The 14692-nt window shown below is 44.6% G+C and overlaps 1 protein-coding gene across 2 annotated transcripts in view; it reads right to left on the reverse strand.

The window, feature by feature from the left end:
- Positions 1 to 14692, reverse strand: part of HYCC2 (hyccin PI4KA lipid kinase complex subunit 2) — a 671498-nt gene that overhangs the window by 145332 nt on the left and 511474 nt on the right. For both annotated transcript variants that reach the window (XM_078680193.1, XM_078680194.1), the window contains one exon: positions 6330 to 6425. In XM_078680193.1, coding sequence (XP_078536319.1) covers positions 6330 to 6425 — 96 coding nt within the window. The remainder of the gene's footprint in view (positions 1 to 6329; positions 6426 to 14692) is intronic.

Below are 14692 nucleotides of genomic sequence, written 5' to 3' on the forward strand. Positions count from 1 at the left end.
TTTTTGACCTTATGAACTGGATAAAGGCAATATATACAGTTCTGATGAGGATCATTAGAATGAAGCCAGTTCTTAATTTGAGCCGATTGCTTCTGATGCTCAGCACCGGCACTTAATTGTCAACAAAGGCGCTTGTTGGACTTGTAGGCTGCCCAGCGAAGCAATAGAAGCATCTAATGAATACTACATAGACATACGCGGCGACCCAGGCTGCGGCGGTGTGTTATTGTGGCCTAATGTAACACTGTGTGTGAGTGCTGATCTCAAGAGCACGCATCTAAATATTTTAAAATTACTATTGCTGATTTTATGAGCACATTCAGAATTCTTTTTAAAAATTGTATTTTTTCATTGTCTGCACCTACCTGCACTACCTGCCCTCGTGACCCCGTTCCGCCCCGGCTTTCGTGCCGTTTGTGCGGAGGGTCAGCTCGAGGAGCGGTACTTCTTGCCTCGTGGCACCACTTCCGCCCTGCACGAACCTTTGCAGGTTAGCGTTCTAGTACTCCCTCACCCCTCTATATAATGTCAGTATGGAGGCAGCGCAGCGGACGAGCGCAGCGGGAGCGCCGACTTCGCGCCGAAGTCGCGCACAAGTCAAGCCCGTCTGCGCCCGTCCGCGGCCGACCAGGCCCAGGGCCTTGTCGTAATGCCCATTTTTATTCCTACTCCTCCTCTGACCTCTTGAGCCTTAACACATCAGGACCCATCCCTACTCATGCTGTTAAGGCGGCTCTGATATGTGGCATTCTTATTCCGTCCGCCTTTTCGGCGCAGGCCTCTCTTCACGATCTGACCCCTTCTGTCCCACAAATTTCCACCTCCTTGTCAATCTTTTATCTTAACACCCGCTCCCTTATTCGACATCAGCTTGAGGTGTTTCAACTATTGACCGATAGCTCTATCGATATTCTCCTCTTAACAGAGACTTGGATCACTGAAGACTCCGCCCCTGATATCCTCGCTGCTATCCCTTCGGGATACTACATTATGCACAGCAACCGGCCTGCTGGGAGGACTGGGGGCGGCGTGGCGGCCATTATCCGCTCTGAACATGTCTTCTCGGAAATTTCGGTAAATCCCATCCTCAAAACTGAACTATTGGCACTAAAATTTTCCTCCCCCAAATCTTCCTTCGTTTGTGTCCTTGTTTATCGACCCCCGGACCCTATGCCCTTCTTCCCCCAACTCTTCAGTGACGCAATTGCTCACTTAGCAATAAACCACGCCAATATCGTGGTAATTGGCGATTTTAATTACTGGCCAGCCGATGTTCATGAAAATCATCTGTCGGTGGAATTCACAGACTTGCTCACAGGCATGAATCTTACCCAACACATCCACGCCCCCACCCATTTGAAAGGTCATACTCTTGACCAAGTTTGGACTTCTAATATCGACATATCATCTCCCTCGGTTTTCCCTTGTTCCTGGTCCGATCACTACTTCATCTCTTTCCACCTACATTTGCACACCCCCTGGCCCCCTCCCCGCTCCTCCAACATCATGGCTCGCAACTGGAAAAGGGCCAACTTGCCGGACTTCCTGGATTCTCTGATTGCTACCGCACCCCTGCCGTCGACCTCACTAGAGCTTCAAGCTGAGTCTCTTGATGCATGGCTGCAACAGGCTAGCGATGAAGTTGCTCCTCTAAAGAAAATTAAAACCAAGCGTCCTCACGACGCTCAACGTTGGTTCACGGACCAACTCAAAGCAGAAAAACTTGCACTGCGACAATCTGAACGCCGTTGGCGTCGCCATTACGACCCTTTGCTTAAACTAGCCTACATCGAGGCTCTGAAATCCTACAAACGATTAATCTTGGAGGCCAAGACGGCATACTTTTCCCAAAAAATTTTGAACTCCAACAATAAAACCAAGGATATTTTCTCAATCGTAAATGAGCTCTCCATGCCAGACAGAGTCACCCTTCAACCACAGCCGACTCAATCCCTCTGTGACTCACTCAATTCTTATTTTACAGATAAAATAATCACAATAAAAAATAATATTCCATCTCCGGCTTCCTCCACTTTTCCATTCCTCCCCCCCACAAATACTCATATTCTTACAGAGTTCCCTCCGATATCCTTAGAAGAGTTCACTAATCTTCTTCATAAAGTCAGTTCAGGCTCCCCTAACGACTGCTGCCCCCCGCAGGTCTTAAAAGAAGCTTTCCTCGCCTGTCCAGGCCCCCCTTTGGCACTACTCAACAACTCCCTTGCCATCGGGAAGGTCCCTTCTTCTTTTAAGCAAGCTGCAGTCTTACCGATATTAAAGAAATCTACCGCAGACCCCTCTATACTCAGCAACTTCAGACCTATCTCTCTCCTTCCTTATTTAGGAAAGATCCTGGAGACCTTTGTCACCCGTCGTTTGAGCTCCTTTATAGAGCAATCCTCCTTCTTAGACCCCCAACAAGCAGGATTTAGACCCCTCCACTCCACCGAGGCGGTCATTGTTGCTGTTATGGACACCCTTAGGAAAGGTGCGGATAGTAACACCCCTCAAGCCCTTGTCCTATTAGACCTTTCGGCAGCTTTCGACACGGTCGATCACACTCTTTTGATCGACCGTGTCCACAATGCCGGCATTCAGGGAGTGGCCCTTGACTGGCTTAGATCTTTTCTCCATCAACGATCTCAGTCCGTCCACTTATCCTCTTTTTCTGCTTCTTACACTTCCCTTCCTTGTGGAGTCCCTCAGGGCTCAGCACTCTCTCCCCTCCTTTTTAATTTGTACCTTCAACCCTTATTAGCTTCCCTCCGTCACTCTCCGGTCACTATATTCAACTACGCTGATGACCTTCAGTTAATTTTTCCCATAGACTCCCTCCCTTCCTCCCGCACTAACTTTCAGACCACTATGATGACTATCGCGGAGTGGATGCACTGCAGCCACCTAAAGCTGAACCCCACAAAAACTGAGCTCGTCCTGGTAGGAGGCCCCAACCATCCCTGGAACTCCACGTTCTGGCCAACTTCCTTGGGGCTAGCACCCTCTCCTGTCAGCTCCGTCAAAAGCCTGGGGGTGATTATTTCTGAGGACCTGTCAATGCGACCCCAGATCAACGCGGTCACTTCTGCCTGTTTTTTCCACCTCAGGCGGATCCGTAAGATCAGCAGGTATTTCAGTAAGGAAGCCCTGACCCAAGTGGTCATTGCGCTCATCACCTCCAGGCTCGATTACGCCAATATTCTCTATGCTGGGATTCCAGCTTGCCATCTTCAACGGCTGCAGCTGGTGCAGAATCAGGCCGCCCGCCTGATTTTCCACCAGCCTAAGCACCAACATGTCACTCCCCTTCTTCGCAGCTTACACTGGCTCCCGGTATCCAAACGCTGCACCTTTAAACTGGCATGTACCACCTTTAAAGCCTTATCTGATGCAGCGCCTGCTTTCATCTCCTCGGCTCTGACTCGTCACATCCCTACGAGAGCCCTTCGTTCAGCCTCCTCAAACCTCCTTGTGGTGCCCAGATTTAAGAGGAAAAAACACGGTGGTCTGAGTTTTTCCTTCCTGGCCCCCTCCACCTGGAATTCCCTTCCCCTACCCCTTCGTATCTGCTCAAAGCTTGACTGCTTTCGCCGACTTCTAAAAACTTTGCTCTTTCAAGCTGCCTTCGACTAACCCCCTGCTTCCGGTCCCCTCATTTGTCTATTCAGCGCCAAGAAACCAGTGGTGATAGAGCGCGTTACAAATGTTTTTTAATAATAATAATAATAATTTTAATAATAATAATACTACACAGGGTTTGTAGGTCATGAACTCCCTCACTGCTGCTGTGTGCTGACTGATTCTTTACCCTGCAAGGTCTACCAACACCACATGGGCTCGAAATGTTGCTTTGTGCCAAGGTGTGCACACAGGCATACAAAAGCTGCATGGATCAACAGAGAATATTAGTCGGACTGCTGAAGTCAGAGAAACCTAAAGCTCAAGGGATGACCATCTCTCCCCACCAATGCCAGGAGAAAAAAGAAGCTTAAGATGGGGAGAAAAGAAGTATGAAGAAATACCAATAGCTCATATCATATAAACATGGAACACGCACATTCAGGTCATGTCCCCTGAAAATGAGCCACTTACCCGTATCTCATGTGGCACAGATGTCTTCAAGAATGACAAGAAGAGCACAGCCATTGCAGAACAAGCCGCTGGTATCTCCGCAGCATCAAAAGCCACTGGTAAAGGCGTATGCCACATTCGAGTCATTGTGAAGAGTCTGGGGCCTGGTCGGATGACTGCCATAAATGGCTTGACTATGGGAGTATTGGAAGTAATCTCCTTCACTACAATGAATGCCAGCCATAGAAAGCTCGGAGGATGTAGAAAGAAATTATTCCGGCAAAGTATAAATCCAATTATTGACAAAACATCAGTCTTTAGTCTCTTAATTATAAAAAAAGCAGGATGACTCATTTAGCAAAGCACACGATGAAACAAATTCTGCCTTAAATAAATGGCACAAGACAAGGAAAATGAATAGCAAATTAAAGTTACCTCCTTCTCTGTATAAGAAAATATTTTTGCTTTCATACCTTATTCATTCAAAGAATAACACTAGAATCTGTTTAAGGTGTTTTCTTTTTTGATATGCTGCATAACTATTTTTCTTTTTATTGTTATTACTTAATTTCTCACAATACAAATAGTAGTGCAAAATTCCTTGTTAAAAATATATACCGTCACTTGCGACCATCTGCCACAAGGTGGCGCTGTCCATCTAATTTGGAGATTACCTCAATAACAGTTAATTACTAATTCAATATACATTAAAATTACTATTACCTGCAGCCCAAGCCATTCTTATAGCTTAACCTGCCTCTATGATCCTGCCTGCTTTTACCTTTGAAAATAACGGTTGTGTGTTTAAAAGAAACTCAGGGCAGTTTTCTTTACATACATCATATATGGTGACTTGTATGTCTTTATTTGGTCAAATGTAAAAGTTTTACATGCCTTAATGGCAGTTTATGAGCCTAATATGGTGTTTTTCAGGATGCATATATACATGTATATGCATATTATCTATATATATGGGTATTTATGTGTATATATATATGTAGATATATGCATATGATGGGCTATTGCTCTGGGATCCCGCACGTGGGCGGGACTATTCAGTGCTTAGGACTATTGATGAGTATCCCCTGGAAGAGAATTGTGTTATTACTACCATTTACAGCATGGCAGGGGCAATGTTGTGGTGCAGGCTGCTGTGGCCTCCTGATGAGAGCCCTGGCACAGATTTTTTTTTTCCATTTTCTTTACAACTTAAGCATTGAATGAAGCCTCTTCTTACCACAGGTAGAACAGGCCCTGCAAAAAAAACTCTTCTTATCTGACATAATGAAGTCCGAATTGAAGTCAAGAAATACAGACAGACTGGTGTTAAGGATAAATCTGTATACCCCTAAAGTAATAAGGTTTGGAATTCCATGGAATAGTTCAGAACAGGTATAACTGAGTCGACCTCAGTGGACACTCCCAAGCATGACGTGCGGTAGAAAATCTGAGGGCCTGGAGCTTCTCACAGGAGTATTCTAGAGGGCAGGGAAATCTGATTGGTTCAAACCTAAGTTTGGTCTCTTTTTTAAAAATGACTAGGACATGTTACAAAACCAAAGGGCTTAGGGCCTTTCTAGTCTGTATTTAAAGTTGCACTGCTATTATAAGGGACCGTGGGACTTCCATCTCGATGACGTAGAATGATTTAAGCATGTGAATCTACGAAAGTTCCAATATTGGAGTAAATAAAACTTTGCATTAAACAGGACTATATCCTTTTGTGTAGTAGAATATAATGCCTATTATGTTTAAGAACAGTTACCTTGCCATCATAATAAATCACATTTTCTGCATGCTAAAATTCACGTTTTGCTGCATATAAGGTTGTGGACTATTGTTTGTAGGCTATTGTGGCAATCAAAAGGGCTCTGGTAGATATAAATACTAGACTGACTAATAAGCAAGTGTTTTCTAATCAATGTTTGTGGGCATGTTTTTGCTGGCATATACATAGCATGTCTTCATTAGTTTCATTTTTCTAGATTTTAGTAGTGATGTTAGGGCAGCACCTTAGTTTTACTATTAGTTGCAATATGTTGATGTTCCAGGTTGTGGGATGTTTAAACTAGCTTTTTAATGAATGATAGCAAATTGCGTTAACCCTTGTTTAACATTCTCTATCATGAAGAGCAATGCCCGTAATGTACTCTGAGCAATATGAAAAGAGAGGATGTGTATGAACTACATCTCCTGAGATAGACATCCAGTTACAGGTAGAGGAATTTCTTCTACTTCCCAAAGTGATTGATGCTACTTACCGGGAGCCCATCCTGCAGAGTGACTGATATGAAGAGGGAGGCATATAAACAATGGCTGAGTTGTAGCACAGCATCAGAAAGCTTAACACTTCAAACCTAGAATAGAAAGTTCATTATTTATCAAAGAGCAGAAGGAAAAGTGAATTAATTACAGGGGTGCAGATTCAATGTAGAAGACAAAAGAAGATACTATGCAAATGGTTAACTTTTATTGATAGCGGTGATTCAAATGAAAGTCTATTACATAAACGTTTTTAGGCAGGAGACCAAGTTATGGCGTAGGTAGGCATCTTTAACCAAACCCACAACTTGAATGATCTCAAGATCAGGCACAACAGAAGCCTGACTCTTCTTCCTCCCCCCCCCCCCCATGAATTTCCTCCCCTGTATCCAGCGCTTCTCCCATGGTTGTCAGTTTATCTTCTCATCCAGTAGGGTATATTGTGCCCTTCTCCACTCAGCCTCACCTTCAGATTAAAATAAGCAGTTAACAACATCAGTATCTGACGATGACAATGTCATCTTTAGGTGTTAGATGGGGTGACACTGAAGAAGGCTTTCGGATATGACAAGATACAGAGCACCAGCTACTGAACTACGAGAACAGCATACTGAGCGCATATGATTGACACAACAGCATTAAGATGTTAAATGACTGTTTCTTACAATATACATTACTCTTTGGTCAAATAAACAAAGCGAAAGCGAAGAATGTTTGAAAAATCCTGGTTGTACAAACAAGAGTACAAGAAGATGACAACTCGTACACAAGTAGTCAGCAATCAATTAGAAGTTACCCCACTCCTCCATCCTCTCGCCACATTTTTGCAATCAGAAATACCAGGGCGCTGACCAACCCATTGATAAGTTCCTCCAGTTCTGTATAATTGGTAACTTATTTTTTTAAGGTTTGCTCTCCTCTATTTAGTGCCACAGTAGCACCCCAAAACGTCTCCAAGACCAGTAAGGCCCAGCCAGTAATAGATCAGTAGGGAAGCTTGAAGCTTTCTCAGACTACCAAAGGGGTACGGAAGGCAAGCCACAGCACCCTGAAAGATGACCTGCAATGGTCCTGCATCTTCACTACAAGCTCCTCCAATTGGTCCATCGCAACTAATGTCCATCCAATGGCCGATGAAATTATCAGTCTTTTTGGTAAAGTTTGCATCTAGTTGAATCAAGATTTGCCTGTGGCATGCCAAGTGAGGTTCTTTTCAGAGAAACTTTAAGTGAAGGCTGGCTTCTTCCGCTTTTGTTGTCTAACTCCCTTGTGGTTGCTACAACAGTAAATGTAGAGGCTATGCTAAAAGCGACCTAAATCAACCTGTTTAACGATGTCAAAAAGACGGAGAACACAACAAATGCACGGTTCATTGCTCAAAACATTTCATGGGGCTGATGAGAGAGGCTTTTTGTTATCTAACTCAATGGTGCTAATTGCATTGACCTAGGGAGGATGAAGTGCTGAGTAAACCTGCTGGATATAAACCTATAACAACAGGGTTAAAATCATGTACATGCAATGAAGGCATGAGATCACTTTGTGTGATCAGAAAGGAAACACATTTTATCTGATAAACCCAAGGACCATTCCACAAGAAGTAAACCAGCCACAGCATCTATATATAGAAATACTCCTATAGCTCATATTTGTTAAGCAGTGATTTAGGGTTCTGTGGGGACACTCAAGTGGGTCATGGGCTTATACGAATCTATTCCGTTGGCTCATTTCATCTTTGGATTTATTACCATCCTGTGCCTTCCTACAAGTTTCTAAGGAGGTGGGGGGCTTTCCACTCTGTTCAAATGTTTATGATCATCAGTGAGAATCCTACAGTGGAGAAGAAAACGTTACTTACTAGTAATCTTAGTTCTCTAACCTGAGATTCTTCAGTGCAGTCAGGAGTCCAATTTCCTCCCCATTGGGAACCTCAAGGTGGTAACGTAAAGTACGAGGAATGTATGTATGAGGAACCTCTTGGCTACCTTAAAGGTGCACTGCCACATGTCAGTTCTAGAGAGATGTTGCTGACATCAGCGCATGTCCCCTCATTTACTTAACTTTTTCTTTTAAAAATTACATGCAAGCAATTATTTTTGTTCTGAATTATGAAGAGGTGATTTGACATATAAGGAAAGCCTGTGAAATTCGCCTAGCATAGCGTTCAGGTGTTTTTTTTGTGTAAATATTACTTTTTTTTTTAAATATCTTCTCGGGCTGGTCTACCGAAGTATTTATGAATTTCAATGAAGATTCCACGATGGAGAAACAACCAAGCATCAGGAAGTAGACTAACGTAATTCAGTGTGGGGGTCCGCATCACCGCGCTGAAATGCAAAGTCACGCATTATAGGCATTAGCACCTGCCCTGGGCTGTCACAATTCCAATGCAGAGTGTGAAATTACAGCTGGAGGGGCAGCACGCCATGGTGTGTGCGCTGCTCCCGGGCAGCTGGGGCTGGCTGTCTGAGCCCTGCTAGTGCTACAGTGTAACAATTTGTGCCCAAAGGAGTACGGAGACTGTCATCAGCAGACTGAATATGTGGTCTTCACGTCGTGCTGCTGGCTGTGGCGTAAATAGGGGTCAGACAGCAGAGTTATTGTGCGGCAAATGGCAGTGCTGCTCGCACCACCGTGGTCAAATTTAAAATAAATCAACATTGTGATCCCGTGACAATTAGACCCTTAACCAATGGGACAGCGGTGACCGTGCTGAAGCCCAGAGCAGGTCAGCACACCACTCACTAACTGTGCAGCTGCTGCCACGTGGTTTGCCGCCGTAGGATGAGTCGCTGTGGCTAGTATTGGATGCGGCCCAAATACCGAATTGCTGAGGCTCATGGTGCCTCGCAAATATAAGTAAGTGACTACTTATTCACTCGCTGTATGCCTCTTTGCGCAGTTTAGCACCGACGGCCTCCATACGTCCCATGCCTGGAACACTGGGTTTTCCGAGAACACACATTGGCACAGGAGATTTTAGTTTTACTGGATTACCATGCGACAGGTCAACCTTCACACAGAGCCGCCAGAATGAGCCCGAGTTGCAGCACAAGCACTTTAAATAACTCGCGGTTTACCCACTGCACAACTTTTTTACTTATTTCAACATGGACAACTTTCTCACGTCCCTTGCCGGGAATGCTGCGCTCATGATTCATACAGACTATCGAGGTTCTAGTACCATTAAACCAGCATTTACCACTGTTTACCCACAGCACACCTTTTCCAGCACAGATGGCTTTAACACATCCCATGCCTTGAATACTTAGTTCTTGACTATATGCACTGCCGTGGTTCAAGTACCTTTGTACCATCAAGCCAGCATTTATTGTATCTTCTTGGCCACGCCGAGAATCTTGCACCATTCCATAACTTTCACTACATATTGTTTTTGATTCAAGCACAATGCACATCTATGTGCAAAATGAACAAGTTACTTACCTTCGGTAACGCTTTTTCTGGTGGATACAGTATCTGCCTGTGGATTCCTCATCTTCCGCGTGACGTCTTGGAGCCATAAGAAGACCTCGTCGACCAAACTTTCAGTGCCTTCGAGGCGAACTGGTGAATTGACATTTTCACAAGTATACACAGTATACAAACACAGCCCACATTGGAAATTCTTCATCATATACATTTCCTAATGCCAAGCATCACATGACTCAAACAATAAATCACACAAGAAAGACATTGATTATTTTTCGGTATAATAAGCAGACAGGCAACGTGGAGGGGAGTGGGTCAGTGAGCAATCCACAGACAGATACTATATCCACTAGAAAAAGCAATACCGAGGTAAGTAACTTGTTCTTCTGATGGAAACATCTGACTGTGGATTCCTTACCTTTTTAATTGAATCCCCAAGCAGACTCGCTCCCGGCCGAGAGTGTGCCTGCCTGCAACAAAAAATCCTGCAGTACGGAAAGTGCAAAATGGCTGTCCCTCCTTACCTCCAAATCCAAGCAATGGTGCTTCGCAAAAGTGTGCAGGGAGGCACAAGTTGCCGCCATGCAAATGTCTACCACAGGGACACCTCTAGATAAAGCCAAAGAAGAAGACTTAGCTCTGGTAGAATGAGCTTGAATACCTTCAGGAGGCTCCTTCTTGGCCAAGGTGTAGCAGATCTTGATACAGAGGATGATCCACCTGGACAGCGTTCTTTTGTGGACAGCCTTGCTCTTCATCTTGCCCACATATTAGATGAAGAGTTGACAGAACCAAGGACCTAAAGTCCTCGGTTCTGTCCAGGTAGAAGCTGACTCGACCTCTTGGGGTCCAGGCAATGAAGTCTCTCCTCCTCCTTTGAAGGGTGAGGGTAGAACATGGGTAAGGTGATGGACAACCCTAAGTGGAAAAGAGTGACTACCATAGGCAGGAAAGCAGCTCTGGTCCTAAGAACTATCTTATCCTCATGGAATGATGTAAAAGAAGGCTTGGAGCTAAGAGCCTGCAACTCACTCACCCTCCTAGCGGAAGTGATTGCAAACAAAAATATAGTTTTAAATGCTAGGAACTTTAAAGGGACAACTATGTAATGGTTCAAAGGGTGAACCCATCAAGAAAATGAGAACCACATTCAGATCCCACTGAGGCATGATGAAGGGAGTGGCAGGAAACCTATTTGTGATACCTTTAATGAATCTCATAACCATGGGAGATTTAAACAATGAGGGTTGATCTGGTAAACACAGAAAAGCCAACAAGGCAGACAAGGAACCTTTAACAGTAGCTACTGCACAACCCTGTTGTGGTAGGGAAAGAGAGAAACCTAGAACATCAGACAAATCGGCCTGCAAAGGATCAATCAATCAATCCCTATCCACACCATTTAACATTCTTGGACACTTACCAGAATAGACCGATTTGGTGGAATGTCTTCTGGTTGATAATATAACATCCATTACATCCGGTGGGAGAGCGAAAGAGCTCAGGTTGCCCCATTCAATCTCCAGGCATGAAGGTGCAGGCTCTGGAGGTGGGGGTGTAGAACCTGTCCCTGTGACTACGAGAGGAGGTCTTCCCTAAAGAAGATCTGTGCACCACACCCTTCGCAGCCAATCTGTGGTAATCAATACGACTTGTGCCCGGTCTTAGCGAATCTTCTTTAGAACTCAAGGAATCAAGGGTATGGGAGGAAACAAGTAACAAAGCTGTGATAGTGTAACATCCCCTGGTGCTCCTCTCTTGGAATGTAAATGGACTACAGGAAAAAAATCAAACGGGAAGTAGTATTGCAATACATTAAGCGGCGAGCACCAGATATTGTACTGCACCAAGAAACTCATATATAGGGCACATTCTATTGCGCACTTAATAGATGGGGCTACAAATTGGCAGCACACGCGGGATATACCAGGAATTCAAGAGGGGTGGGCATATTAGTAAGGAAGGCATTTCTCTTTACTGTTCAAGCTGTGACGCCTGACCCACTTGGGCAATTATTGACATTTCCTGGAACTTGGTAAGTTAGACTTTTGAACATCATCTCGCTCTACATTCTGCCACGGTTCCACTCCTCTGTGCTAGTGGTTCTAGGTGCCCACCGAGTGAAATTGCCCCAAGGTGACATACTGATTGGAGGTGACTGCAATGCATGAAGAAATAGATTGTTGGCGGCCAAGGTTATCAAAAACATCAGTCAACTATTGCGAGGAAAATAAGGGGTCAGTGAACTTGCATCAAATTCTATAGGAAGGCATCAAGGATGTAATTAGGGGTCAAGGCACATCCCTGGTTACCTCACACAAGAAAGAAAAGGCAAGGTAACTTACAGAGATATAAGAAGAGAGTATGAGGACTGAATTAGAGCTGCTGCGGGCAGATACCCCCGAATCACAGCACAAACTACAGATCAAACAGGAGGAATATAGGGACATGGCAGAGGACCAAGCCAGAGCACACTTTTGGGAAACTTCACACCGACTATATGAAGTAGGGGATAGAGCTAGTAAATTGCTGGCATGGTTATACAGGTGGAAGCAGGCCTCACAATGGGTCTTTGAGGTCACCTCCGCTTCGGGGGAGCATGTCAGTAATAGGCAATGGATCGCAGATACCTTTGCAACTTATTACCAGCAACTCCATACGTTCTCAACTCAGATTAAGTAAGCTGAGGTGAAGGAACTTCTAGACACACTCAATAAACCCACCTTTGATGCATCCAATAAAGATAGCTTAGAGTTGGAGCTGACAGAAACTGAAGTGATGAAGGTGATCCATGCACTAAAAACAGGGAAGGCAATGGGGCCCTAATGGTCTACCGATTGATCTATACAAGGTGACAGCTTCCACAACTGCACCATATTTACTGAAAATGTTTCAGGAGAGTGTCCTGCTAGGGAAGCTCCCTGAAAATCAGAGACTCCCCAATATAGTTGTGATCCACAAAGTACGGAAACCTCCGGATGACTATGCCTCGTACAGGCCAATCTCTCTGCTTAATGCAGAATTAAAGATCCTTGCCAAGATCCTAGCGACCCGACTGGGCCTGTTAATGCATGAACTGGTCCACCCTGACCAATTCAGGATTCATTCCGGACAGAGACACATCACTTAACCTTAGGCGACTACATGAAGTGTTAGGAAGGGCTGAAATTATTAGAGAAGCGGCAGTAGTAGTATCATTAGAAGCCAGAAAAGCTTTCGATATGATAGAATGGTCCTTCCTGTTTGCCGTCCTAGAGCGGATGGACTATGGGAGTAGTTTCATAGCATGGATCAGACTGCTATACACTAAACCCCTTGCATAGGTTGACAGTAAACAAGGGGGCGATCGTCAATATTTAGTCTCCACAAAAGTACGCAGCAGGGTTGGTAATACGCCGAAATTCGAACACGGGAAGGAGTACTCTCCACTTCGTGCTGCCTATACCCCAGATGTCCACTGTACTTCAAGACTGTTTTTTTCCCCTCTTATTAGGAGGTTGTATTGAGGCACTTAATATTTGCATTTACAGTTATTTTAGGTTTTTGCCGTACTTGAGGTGACCGCAATATAGATGTGTGGCTGAATTTGTGATTACCGTTTACACTGCCTCTGCGCTGGATACTTGAGTTTCGAACCCTGATGAAGTCTGAGGTTATGTGCTTATAGACGAAGCACGTGTTGGCTCAATTTGTGGCTATATGTGATGTTGAAGGTGTGAAGCATACTGTATTTGGACATATATGAAAACTGAATAAACCACCATGAAAACGGATTAAGAAGACTTTGATTTGGACTGATTACGTTTTTCTGTGAATGTGGCTCAGGACTTTGCTATTTGTTTTTTTGTCCCCTATCCCACTAATATTTGCCTTGGTTCTGGAACCTCTAGCAGCCTTGATACGGGGCGATCCCCTTACTAGAGGACTTAAATGGACAATAGAATGGGAAGATAGAATTTCCCTTTACGCTGACGGTATTGTCCCTTATTTGGCTAAACCTTATTCCTACCTACACAGGGTATATACCAAAAGTATTCTGGATACACCATAAATTGGGATAAGTCACTCAAATATATCCTGTGGGGTGGAAACCCGAGACTTCTTAAGGAATGTGAGGCCTGGGTGGTGACAGAAGGATTAAAGTACTTGGGGATCTAAGTAACTAGAAAACCATCTGAGTTTCAGAGCCGGAATCTAACCCCTCTGCTGCGCCAATTGCAGGAAGACGTGAGACACTGGAGGTCGTTCCCCTTGTCGCTGTTGGGCAGGGCAGCCTCTATAAAATGATGGTGCTTCCCTTTTTTATCTATGTTTTACAAAATACTCCATATGTGGTGCCCCTCGGATACTTCAAGGCGGTAGAAACTGAATTAAGGACAATCCTTTGGGATGGGGGAACTCTGTGAATTGCGCTACACAAACTGACCAAAAGCTGGTATGATGGGGGGATCGCGCTTCCTGCATTGCAATCATACTGCTGGGTAACGCAATTGACAGTAGTTAATAAATGGGTACATGTAACCCACAATGATCCAGCCTACAACATGGACAGACACAACATGTCACCAAGGGGATACCCAGGAGCAATATATGGTGGGAAACATGCAATACCACTCCACTCCACTCCACTCCACTCCACTCCACTCCTTAACATCATCAACAACTAAATTATGGCCCACAGCATCAAAGGCGTTGGGCTGGAATGACAAAATTACCTTGGCTACACCGCTGTGGGATTCTAGAGAACTGGGTTCACTGGGTAACCAACCAGGTTTTGATAAATGGGATTTAATCGGCCTCTCCAAGGAGGGCTACCTCTGGGTGGGTGGGAGGGTTATTTGTGGACCTCCAAAAAGACTAAGATTTGGCTCCCACAGAGGCCTTTCAATACCTCCAAGTCAGACATGCACTAAAGCAAACTATTTTGCGGGTG

The sequence above is a fragment of the Lissotriton helveticus genome, chromosome 3_1, assembly GCF_964261635.1.
Source record: "Lissotriton helveticus chromosome 3_1, aLisHel1.1, whole genome shotgun sequence".
Classification (NCBI taxonomy): domain Eukaryota; kingdom Metazoa; phylum Chordata; class Amphibia; order Caudata; family Salamandridae; genus Lissotriton; species Lissotriton helveticus.